General features: G+C 37.1%; 1 protein-coding gene across 8 annotated transcripts in view; it reads right to left on the bottom strand.

Annotated features, from left to right (window-relative positions):
* Positions 1–12,954, bottom strand: part of Clock (clock circadian regulator) — an 82,280-nt gene that overhangs the window by 28,191 nt on the left and 41,135 nt on the right. For 7 of the 8 annotated variants that reach the window (XM_075942961.1, XM_075942962.1, XM_075942965.1 and 4 more), the window contains 4 exons: positions 9,417–9,506; positions 4,554–4,674; positions 1,636–1,749; positions 1,386–1,504 (listed from right to left, as the gene is read on the bottom strand). In XM_075942961.1, coding sequence (XP_075799076.1) covers positions 1,386–1,504; positions 1,636–1,749; positions 4,554–4,674; positions 9,417–9,506 — 444 coding nt within the window. The remainder of the gene's footprint in view (positions 1–1,385; positions 1,505–1,635; positions 1,750–4,553; positions 4,675–9,416; positions 9,507–12,954) is intronic. The other variant, XM_075942969.1, reaches the window with a different exon arrangement.

Here is a 12,954-nt window from a genome sequence, read left to right as displayed (position 1 = left end):
TATATAACTTCCCACTTAAAACTCTTCTATGGTTTCTCATGCTTGAATCTCTCCAAGGAGAAAAACCACAGAGAAAACAAATTTCAGGCCTGGCCTCTGATTACTTTTCTAAAATAAGTTCTGACTGTTCTTCCCTCATATCCATGAAACCTAGATTTTGTTGTACAAAGCAATGTTCTTTCTCTCCATCCTTACACAATCTTCTCTAACCGTTAGGAGATAGGGCTTTGAAAGAAAAATAATTCCAATCAAGTTCCACTTACTAGATATTTGGCAAGCAACTTTCTTAAGCTTTAGTTTCCTTAAATATAAATTATGACAGCATCTATCTCACAGTGTAAAACTGAAATGAGACAAAGCATGCAACTGCCCTCCAATTTCCTAAGACAAAACGGGTACAGCAAGATTAGTTTAAAATCTCCTATCAGCTAACTGTTCTTTCTTACACTATGATGTCACCCAACTGTAATGTCACATTGTCTTCTTTCCAGTCTCTAAGGGCTAAAGAAATCCACTTTTCTCCTTCTCTACTAATCATCTGCTTATAGAATGCAAGAAATAAAAGCACACAATTTAAAATTCAAAGAGCAGGGGCTGGAGAGATGGCTCAGCCGTTAAGAACTCTCCAGTTCTCCCAAAGGGCTTTGGTTCAATTTTCAGCATTCATGTGGTAACTCACAAGTGTATGTAACTCCAGTTCTAGGGCATCCTTTTTCTGGCCTTCTTCTGGCCTCCCTGGGTACCAAGCATGCACATGGTACACAAACATATGTGTAAAAAACACCCATATACATTTTTAAAAAATTAATAAAAATTCAAATATCAAATTATGTCTAGTAAAGCCATATCTTTTTTCTATTTCTTTTTCTTCTTCTTCTTTTTTTTGTTTTTCCAGAGAGAAGGTTTTCCTGTTAACAGCCCTGGTTGTCTTAGAACTCACTCTATAGACCAGGCTGGCCTCAATCTCAGAGATCTGCCTACTTCTGCCTCTCAAGTGCTGGGATAAAAAGCATGTGCCTCCATCGCCCAGTGCCACATTCTTTTAAAAACTAGATTTATTTTATTTTATTTTTATTTTTCAACTTTTTTATTTAAGGTGATAGTGAACTATATACACTAAATTCTGCACAAAAGCAGGCCAATAATAATATACTGCCATGGGATGCTTGCAAAGAATACACTAAAAAAGGTTACATATTATTGAATGAGTACTTGTGTCCTTCACTGTGTTAAAAGAAGAAGTTCACGCATATTTAATAATTCACCAGCCATTACTACTTCGATGCTGGCCTAAGTTTCAACCTTCTGAAGACAAAAAAAAAATCTCCTAAGAACAATTCTCATACCATGAACTGGCACTAGAGCAATTAAAATTAGAAGCATACCTTGATGAACTGAGGTGTAGCTAATCTGACAGTAGCTACGAAACAAACTCTGTCTTCATAAGAAGGCCTATGTGTGCGTTGTATAGTTCCTTCAAAACCATTGTGTGCTGAAGTTGATACTAAAAAAGCAAGGATACATGTATCATGGGTTAATCCAGTAAAATATACTTGTTACTGACACTTAAGCATCTAAGAGCTTAGAAAAATAAAGTCAGTTAAAATGCATTATAAGAGAAGCATTTTAACTTACCACTGTTTAGAGACTTAAAATTTCCTATAAATCTCACATATTCATAGGTAGATGGCTCCTTTGGATCTATTGTTCCTCGAAGCATATGACAACAGAATTCTAACTGATTTTTTGCTGAAACAAATTATTAAAAAGTTGGGTAAGTTCACACTCATTTTTTCAACAGAAGCAGCGCTACACGTTGTCTTCAGTGCATCACAGTAAAGTGCCTGCAGGAGAGGACTGCAGCGCGCACGCCATCCGCTCTCCCATCCCACCCCTACTTCTAATTTCACAAAAATATTTTGTTCTCCATTTAAAACTAATGCTCCCCCTTTATTTAAATCCAATACTTTCTATTCTGCTGCTGTTGCTTTTTGGCAGGGTTTTACCCACTAGCCCAGTCTGGCCTAGAATTTGTCCCTTGCTTCAGGCTCCCAAGTGTTAAAATTACAGGCTTACTGTTCCCATCTCTACCTCCAAGAGTCTTTCTTGCCTCCTTTAGGACCAAAGCCTTGCCATTTGATATTCATCCCTTTAGCAACTGCAAATTTTTCTTTGGCTCCTTACTTCCTACAATTTTAAATCTGATCAGGTCTTCAATCTTTTCAACAAAGTATTTTTCATGCTAATCTACTTATAGTACCAGAGAACTCATTAAAATGTACTCTGGCTTTCATGTATCCATTTCTCCAACTTCCTTACGCCTCTAGAGTGATGGCTCTCCCAAACAATACTGACGTTTTTATTGTCAACCTCAAGCGGTTTTTCTCATTCTTTCCAGCTAATCTGACAACTTGTTCTTCCTCATCCCCACAGCATGGACTCCCCTCCCAATACTACTGTATTTGCTAGCTGTCTGACACTAGACACTTTCACAAAGACATTTTGAGCTTGACCTTTAATAACCTTTCTATATTCACCAATTGATCTTGGGAGGCTCCTTACCCTCCTGTATCTTTCTGATCAACTCTACCCTTTACGTAAGACAGTCTCGTATCATGAATATGTAATACCCCATTCCTTCGCTCACTGCATCACACTTAGACTCTTCTGCATCTGGCTTTATCACCTAACTCAACAGGTAAATTCCAATTATCTTTTCAAAATTTTCCCAGATGTAGTTATACTGGGATCTGCCAACTTATCAATCATGCTTTTTCCTCCATCCATACATCTATTGCTAATTATACACTTCCCCTTTTTGACCCTAGAATGGTTCTTTGCAGAAGTCTCAATCTTGATCCCCCCCCCCCCCCTGCAACTACAAACCACCCAAAAGGCCTTCACTAGTTCTTTATTGTAAAAAGAGTACAAATTAAACTCCACAGGATGAAAATCCAGGTGTTTTATAATTCTGCTTCATCTTTACAAACATCATATTATCTGTACCAACTCATAGACATTATAGAAAAAGAGGCTACTACATTTTCTAAGCAACATAGCTTGCATTTTAACTCTTAGTTAAGACTTCTCTGATCTCCAGGAGGTCTATCTTGGCAGAAGCTTTTTATGTGCAGTCCTCTCCTCCAAGAGTCTCTAAAACTGGCTCCTTCTCCCTGTCCTTCTGCTGACAACTCAGAGGGCCAACTTTCTATCTCTCCCCCTTTTCTATGCATTTGCCTCAGTAATGTCTTTTGTTCTGTGACTTCAAATACTGTTTAAAGCCATATAGTTGATTTCTCTATTAAGTCCAGCTCAAATGTTTCTTTTAAGTATCCATATTAAAATGGTCTAATGACTAGCGTAATACAAATCTCATTATAAACAATTACATATAGGCTCCAAGTAAATTTCTACTTCTATTTTTTATAACTCCTTCTGAAAGACAATCTATTCTTAACATGGATGTAAGCATGTACGCAAGTATACACAGGTTAGTTCTTAATATTACAGAATCTGAAGATACAAATACAAAGAACTTTTTAAGTTGATTTAAGTCACTATTACCAGATAAGATACATTTTAAAGCTAATAAAAAGGTATTAAGGAAGGTCTCTAATAGCTAATGGCCACACAAATACAATAATGTACTAATTTACACACACACACACACACACACTGCAAACAAGCTCAGGGTCATGTGCATTATAGGCAAGTACTTCACACTGTTACATGCCCAGACCCACATTCTTGATTTTACTCAGGGTAACTATTACAGGTTGTACACGAACTGTCAGCACAAAGGGCTCACAGCTGGCAATGCTACTGTGAGAGAATCTAGAGACTGCGGAGGAGGGAAGTCTGGAGGAGTAGGCTGTGGCAGGCATGTCCTTATGCCCTTCTTCCTTCCTGCTTCCCAGCTGTCATGCTGTGAATAGCTGTGCCCCACCACATCCTCCCCAGAATGTTAGACACCTCTAAAGCATGAGCCCAGATAAACGTGCCCCGTATCAGAGTCTACTACATGGGAACGCTGTGTGAAGGTAACCAGAACACCAAGAATGAAGACAGCAAAAGTTCCAGTCAACTGCTTCCCCAGGCAATCTACAGAAATGTCTCACTACACCAAAATATTTTGTGCTACTTGATGGCAGGGACTATTTTTTCACTATATTTGGCACTTTAAGAAATTATATTAAACACATCCAGCAAAGATTATTTAATAAATACTTTAAGATTTCATTTAAAAATTAAAAACATGTAACTGATTTCCATCTTTATATATATTACAGTTTGTTGCATAATTGTGATCAATTTTTATAACAAAAAAGATGAGACTTCAATATACAATGGAATAATAGATCTGGTATCTTAAAATGAACACAATTCTTTTAGTTGTGTATATTCACCAATATTTTAAAAGCATTTAATAGAGTTCAAGAAACAGTGCTATTCTAATTTAGTTAAACAAATCGTGTTTTTCATAAACTTACAGAAATAAAGGATAATGGTGCCAAATATAAGCTTTGAGTCTCTGCTTAGGAGGGCCTACTTACATTTTAAGTATTCAGGGGTTAATGAATCACTTTCCAGCAGGTGAGTAGAGAGTATCTTATAAACCTCTGAATGTTCTCCCTCTGGGATAAAATTAAATATACTTTGATCCACAAGATCAGACTGAAAAATAAGAAAATTTAAAATTATATAATGGTTCTTTGAGAGGCACTTATCTCTAACATGTATAATAGATATTAAATAACAGGGGTACATATGATTAATATTCAATTATCCATGAAAACCATTAATGTCAATCTACAAACTCTATATTAAAAACTGAGACTGAGAAGCTAGAGAAGGGTAACATACCAGAGTCATCAGATCCACAACAAAAGGGATTTAAAAAGTCAGAAACACTATTCGAAAACTTGAGTTTTAACAAAATTGAACATTGTAAAATACAATGGGGCAGAGAAAGTTAAGAAAATTATTGGCTCTCAGACATAGTCTTGTAATTTATTCAAACACCTGTTAAACAGCGGTGATGACAGTGACAAGCTGAATAAGGAGATCTGGCACTACTATCATTGCAATAGTCCAACACGCCCTTTAATCTTATTTCATCTTTTCCAGGCATTTATTCTATATCACACTACCAAAAGCCTTGCCTAAAATGAACAGCTAGCATGTAAAGCATTTTAATTCTTCTTGCATGCTAATACGTGATTTTAATCATTATCCAGTAATCAGCAGGAGTCTCACAAATGTTAGGAAATCTGTGACAGGTGATACTGTAGACTCAAAGATGAAGAGCCAACGACAGTGACACCTCAGCGACTTTACCTTCTACTGAATCCCGCCCATCCTATTGGAGCCCCACTGTCCACCCTGCTCTAACTCTAGAATCGAGCAGTGAGAGCTCAGGCCCTGTGGGAGGCAAGGGAGGTAGAGGGAGCTGTGGGGGGAAGGCAGCTGCACTCCTATTTGGTTTGTATTTATATACCTTAAAGACTGTACCTGAACAGCTCCACTGCTTACAAGAAAACAGTAAGAAAAACCAAATCATAGGAGGAAGGGAGGGATGGTTTACTACTCCCCATATACTCACACGATTTCTTCTGGCTTTTCTCTAGGGATCAAAGTCTTATCTACAGCTTAGGTAAACTCCACATCTCTATCTTGCATTTTTTCAAACACTAATTCAAATTACTTCCTTTAAAAAAGCGATGCCTGGTACTAAAAACCTAGCCAAGTACTCCTAGCTAGTGAGGTCACAGATCTTACAGGAGAAGCTACTACTAGACTTACCGTAATTATTAACTGCGTTCTTAAACTTATCCTTATACACACAGATTAAGTATAGCTCTCAGCCTTCATCAAAAAAGTGTCTCTTTGCAGCAGAAGACAGAGACCATTGAAGAAAAAAACTGGCCACATGCTGAGATCAACTCATTGTGGTGTGCCTAATCTCAACGGACACATCTACGACACAACCCCTGCACCTATCAGAGAACACCTCAGAAGAAGGAACAGGAAAAGTTAAGAGCCAGGAGACTAGGAAATCTGCTGTGAGACCCTGTCTCCTAGAAATGACAAGAAAGCTGTATCTATGACACCTCAACAACTATGGCTGCCTAAACAAGATACGTACAATGACAACACCAGCAGATATGCTAATACGGATGGGAGAATCTCATAGAGTCTCTACATAAAGAACTCTACGTGACTAATGACTACTGAGAGAGTGAAAATTAGTCCTTCACAGGAATGACCCTAATAATTGGTATTCAATACCGAACAGTCAACCCAAAATCATATATACATAAGCAACACCAAGATTCATCCATGTTTATATGTATGTATATGTGCATGTGTGTAACAATAATAAAGAAAAATAAGTCATCAAGTTGAAATGGAGTAAGTGGGGACATGGAAGGGGTTAAAGGGAGGAAAAGGAAGGCAGAAATGATGTATCTGTATTTTAAATAAAAATTTAAAAAATTTTAAAAGTCACTTCCTTCAAAACAGCATACCCGAAACCTCAACAGCAAACAAATTCCATTAGAACTTATGGCTCATATTATACCCCAAAGGGGGTAGGTAGTTCTCTTAATGTCTATGTCTTGTTGCCCCATGATGAACAAAAAGGTCTTATCTTTTACACCTTTATCTTTTCCTTTGCCAATAAAGGTATATGTGCCTTACATACTAGTTATTAGTACAAAACAATAATTTGGCATCACTGAGCCATTTGATAATAGCTTAAGGGATAACCACACCAAAAACGCACTTGCATTTTAATGAGGAATTCTTTTAGAAGACTAAAAAGCCATTAATGCTAAAAGAATGATGGAAACTTCAGGCATGAATAACAAACGCTAGGAAACAATCTTTCACTGACAAAGTAGAAATTTAAGCACTGATCAGAATGCACAAAGTAGTCTTGATAAAAAATAAATTTGAAATAAGAACTAAAATGTTAATTTTAAGAATAACATTTTCTGTTTTTTCTTAACCAGCAACTCTCCTGACACCATTTCATTGCATCCCTTATTTTCTATCTACAAGCCTACAAAGGAAAAGCCAAGGACACAGCATGCTTCCCTGCTGCTTCTCCTCCCTCTTCCTACACAGTGCCAAACTCTCCATTAACCACTATTCAGGTTTCAAATACAACACTTACAGTTGCCACATTTTGATATTAAAAAAAAGCGACCCACAATGTATCCACTCAGTGGATATATACGTTATATCCACTTGGTTACCAAGTACAACTCATATGAAGAAAAGAAAATGCTAGTTCTCTGGATTCTTTCATCCCCTCAACTATTTTCAAGAGAAAGAAATTCCTGCTGTCTTTCTCTGTAAATCTAAAAATAGTTCTAAAATATGTAACTTTTAAGAAAAAATACAGGAGAGAGTGGCAAAGCGAGGTTTGTATTGAGGGGTTATTATAAAGATTAAATACTTTGTATCAGCCAGATCTGTCAGGCTGTCCATTTAAAGTGTAATTAAACTATCCCACACCAAAGACCCACCAGCAGTGGATCAAACACCTCAGGGGTTAAGAGCCCTGGTTATTCTTTCAGAGAACCCAGGTTCAATTCCCAGGACCCACATGATAGCTCACAACTGTCTATAATCCTATTTCATGGAATCTGATATCCTCTTCTCCATTAGGAAAGTATTTTTTAAAGTTTTATTTAATGGATATATGTGATGTTTAAGTATACGTATGAGCACCACGTGTGTGCTCTGCCAGATCTACTAGAACTGTGAACTGCCTGATATGAGTTTTTGGAACTAAACCCCGGGGCCTCTGGAAGTACAGCAAGCGCTCTTAACTAATTGGCCATTTCTCAGGGCCCTAGGAAACATTTTAGAAGGAATCATTTAGATGGCCAACTACTTAATTCATTTTTATTTACTCAATAAGTAATTGCTGAGTGGCTCTGAAAAACCAGCCAGTATTCTTAGGAATAAAGAGATAAAAATTGCTGGCTTTAGCATCATACAACTACCCTAATTGTAAAATAAATAAACCATTTTTATTTATTTTATAAATAACAGCATAACAGCTAATTTTAAGTGGTAGGTTGCACAGTTAACAAAAAGAGAAGGCCTTTAATTCTGCATGAAACCCAAAGATAATGCCAAAAAGCAGATATGAAAAAGTGTGAACAAATGCAAATAATGCTTTGATTATAACTAAGAAAAAACATTTTTCCTGTAAATGCAAAACTGAAAAAAAATAATACAATTATATATGGTTAAAAGCACGTAACTATTCTCATTTTCAATTAATCCTATCTTAATCCTACAAAGGATTCATTCATTCCTTGTGCTTTGTGGTCGTCTGTTCTACTGGCTGCTGTTTTTGAAGAGCCAGGGAGGGAAACACAGGGCTATGTGCACGCTAGGCAAGTGATCTACCACTGAACCACATCCCAGGCTCCCAGCACTCTTTCCCCAGCCTGCCAAGCTTTCTTACTGTGCAAATAAATCTCCACCCCCATCAAAAAAGAAAAATGGTAACTTATTCTGAAGCCAAATTTAAGTGACCATGGCCCTGGAATGTAGATTTAGTTTATCCCAAGTTCTGTTGTTCCAACATGGAATCATTTCATGGAGCTTTATGGTAACAGAACAAAGAAATTTGTAAACCAAGACATTAAAAAAAATACATCAGTATGTATTTTAATTTTAAAAACTTGGATGAAACATCAGACATGGGCTAGCCAGAGAAATCTCAATTATGGACTTCAGGTATTATCTGACAACATCCTTAGCCCATCTGCCGGTGGAGAGTAATGTTTTGTTAAGCTAGCAAATTCTAAACATTTTGGCTCAGCATTTAAGAGCAAATCACTTTTTTAAAGGGGTCATTAAGAATATCCACTTGATCTGATCTTCGTTCTGTCCGTGCCAGTTGACTTATATGTTTACTGTCCAATCACGTTTTAGATTTGGGCTTTATTTGCAGAAGAAGACCAGTGAAGTCAAGCCAAATATAGAAACTAGCAACAGGGACAGAGGGCTCAGCAGTTGAGAGCACTTACTGCTCACCCATAATCCCGACCTGAGTTCAATTCCCATCACCCACACCAGGCAGCTCACAACTACCTTCACTCTGCACCTTTTGCCTCGCGGGGTATGCAAATGACATACACACACACAGACACAGACATACATATGCTGCAATAAGAACTTTAAAAAATGAGTACAATGCTTACTGCCTTTCAGTAGAAAGTTGCCCTTATACAATCTGACATTTTTATGGGTAGAGTCCCTTCTCTTTACAAGGTATTAAGTAGCAGAGAAACCACTGTTCAAATATCACTCTCAAGGTCTACTTCCTAGAGCATTCTAATATTTTATGTAGACACTAAATAATAAAGAGATTATAGGGTTTTTATACTTACTGGTAAATGTTCAAGTAATGAAGTTACACTCTCAGATACATATATTATACTTCCATCTGTCATGATCGCTAAAAAAAAACCATCAAGAGCCTGAAATTAAACATAATGGTCAGTTAAGGGAAAAGAAAAAAAACATTTTACTGAATAGAAACAAGAAAAATGACAAAGGAGTTATTGTAGAAATGTTTAGCATACAGTCAAAATGACAGCTAATTTGCTTTCAGTACTTTAGGATATTAATTTTTGGTCATCTTTAGATCTTTCTGAGGGAAAAATATCATTTTGGCTATCTATTGAAAGTCGGTTTCTAAAGATGAGATAACCCATGTTCTGCCTTTCCAGCTGCAGACATACACTGTATGATACACTGTTTAGTACAGTACAGCTTATCTGGAGATGGTCACATCTCATAAAGTACACACAGACAGGTGTGCACTTAAGTGAAGGACTAGAACAGAAGGAACAGAATGAAGGGAAAAGAAATTAAGCCTCCCCAAACTAATCTGAGGCACAATCATCTAAAGCCCAAATTCTTGGTAAAGGTATCTTTACTCTATACATAAAGGAAGCCAACAGAAGGTTTTGTATGGGGAAGGCGGTAGCTGTGTTTCAATTCTAGTAGTCTGAGTCAAGAAAAGATGCCTTGGGATAATCAAGAAATTAACGACACTGAATGAAATCAGGAGCAATATGAAAAGAGAAAGATTAACCAAGGGCTAAGAAATACAAACATCTTCACCAGAGATGTCAGAGAAAATACGAGACTCAGTGTGCTTTCATTTGACAACCACAGGAACAGTAGTGCTAAATGAAGTGGTGAGACCTTCAATAAAGAAATGGGCCAAAGACAAAGCTTGGAAGAATCACTGAAATATGAATATGGAGAGCAAAGAGCCAGACAAACAGTAAAGACAGAATACAGTGTGGAAAGAGCTTGGGAAGAAAGAGGGATGGTGCAGTGATAGCAGATAGGCCAAGGAACAAGTTTAGTTATTTTCAAAGAGCAACATCAACAGGAAGGCAAGTCACTTAAAACAAACTTAGAACAAGCCGACAAGAGCTATTATAACTCACTCATAAAACTGGCAAGAAAATAAGGGAGGAAGAACAATTATTTTAAAGGGCTCATGTACCAAAAGAATAAAGCAAAGAGTAACCAGTACATTTGTTAAGTTAAAGGAGAGAAAGATCACTAGTGGAGAAGTTGCAAGTTATTTAGTTAAATAGCTCCCTCAAAGGGTCAGCAACTCTGGTAAAAACTGTGTTTCAGTCATCCTTATGTCTGGGCACAGATGAACACACTTGGTACAGTGAAAAGTAGAATAGCCATAAAGGATGGGACTAGGAGCAAAGGAAATCAGTACGAGTTGGGCTTTAATTTTTATTTTGGTGTGTGTGCGCTGGGGGTTGGGAGCAGGGTGTCTTGAGACAGCTTCCAATACTCATACTGGCCTTGAACTCAAGTAAGCCACACGCCCAATTATTATTGCTGTTTGCAGTGCTAGCAAATGGGTGCAGGGCCTCATGAATGCTAGGCATATGCCCTACCATGAAGCTATATTCCCAGTCTCTAACTGTTGAAGATACAAAAAAAGGTATCCTTCCCCTCTCTCCTACTAGAGGAGAGATATGGTCCAGAAAAAGGCACTTTGAATCGTTTCTTACTTTCCAGAATAACTCAAACAAATATATTTTTAGATAATGAGGGGTTTGAAATCTTGAAATTAAAAAGCAAGTCTTGAAGTGTTACCCCATTACGATTTATCAGTAATTATTTGATTGCTACTGTGAATAGAGTCAAATTGGTGTAAAGAAAAAAAACCTATGCTTTCTCATGTGAAAAGACTGTCCGTGTTGAAAGGAAGTTATCTTTCACTGTGATGATCTGTTCACGCTGGGAAGACACTGACTGCTAGGAATTTCAGGGCTTCTCTCTGAAGACAATGAACTGAAATGAAAATGCTCAATCATTTATTCCCACTCCGAGAGCTGAAACCTGCTCTTTCCACTTGCAAAGAAAAGTTTCAACAGTGCCAAGTCATGAAAATCTTCTGAGTAGAGGATAAAATTTCCTTGAGAAGGGTAATTGGAGAAATGTGGAAGAATAAGGCAAAGAGCATCCCCACATCATGACGGGAAGCTGTGATTTATCCCTGTCCTCTTACTGTATGAACAAAGGAGAACTATTCATTATTTAGAACATTACTTTCATCAAGATATCTTCTTGCTAACAGTGATTATTTAGTTTGTGGAAGATAAGAATGTCAGTCCTAGGGAAGGGTACAGAAGTTCCCTATAGATCTTCAGCAAAGACAAGGCTGACACATATTGTGAGCCCTTGTTTTGTAAACTACAAGGAAGACTATGAGCTGCCAAGGGGAAAACAGTATACAATCAGAGATGACTTTAACAAGATGACTTTGTCCTAAGATGCCTACTCCGAGGTCTTTCAGTAAATTACTCCTCAGGCAATAGATGGGGGGGGGGGTGCTTAGGGAGGCACAGTTGTATTCAAAGAATTAAGAGAGGCAACATAAGTAAGTATTAAGACCTAGGTTCTAGTTATGACACGAATTAGCTTTTGGAAGGTAAGCAAGCTTCAACTTCTCTGGGCATGGTCAATAATGAACAAGCTCAGCTAAATTATCTAAAACTCCTATACCCGCAACACTAATATGTTAAGTAGATGGTCTAAACTCCTGTACCAGCAGCGCCAACATGTTAAGTAGATAGACTAAATAAGCTTCTGAACCACAATGCTAACATTTTAAGATAAAGCATAAATCTGAAATTCAGCTGAAAACAGAAAGGGCCTACTCAGCTCTAATGTAATCAACATGATTACTTAAATGTAACACAACTACATCACAGTCTTGCCAGTCAGATAAACTTTATCCAAACCAGACTATTCTATCAACAAATCCAATTCTAAGTTATGATTAAAATTTTCATATTCAATCAGAAAACTGCCGACTTGAAGCATGCAAAATCACATATGTGCAAACACCTGGATTAAGGATATAAGATACACACCTATATACACACCCTTCACCTTAGTCTTTTACTTTTTAAACATACACTTAATACATAAAAAAACTTGAAAATATTTGGGCTACTAAAATAGTTAAGTGGGTAAAAGTGCTTGCTACTAGGTCTGGCAACTTGAGTTTGATCTCCATAATCCACCCGGTGAAAAGAGAGAACCAACCCCCACAAGTTGTCCTCTGTCCTCCACATGTGTGCTGGGGCAAGACTGGAACCACAGACAGACAGATAGACAGACAGATGGATAGGGATAGATATAATAAAAAATTACAAGTATTTTTTTTACATATTCAAAGTAAATACAACGTTGTTCAGTTATGTGAATCTAAACTCTGAGGATATAAAGAATTAACTTACATTTTCAAGTTCTTAATATATTTTCTCTGTTTTTATAATGTCATATCATCACTAGAATTTTTGGCTTATTATTTCCTTTGATAGTTATCTGGTATGTAGTACATGCACCTTAGTAACTAATATAAAAGCTTCCTAT

This window comes from Microtus pennsylvanicus, chromosome 12, assembly GCF_037038515.1.
Source record: "Microtus pennsylvanicus isolate mMicPen1 chromosome 12, mMicPen1.hap1, whole genome shotgun sequence".
Taxonomy (NCBI): domain Eukaryota; kingdom Metazoa; phylum Chordata; class Mammalia; order Rodentia; family Cricetidae; genus Microtus; species Microtus pennsylvanicus.
The sequence above is the reverse complement of the archived record's forward strand: the minus strand, read 5'-3'. Positions and strand labels throughout refer to the sequence as shown.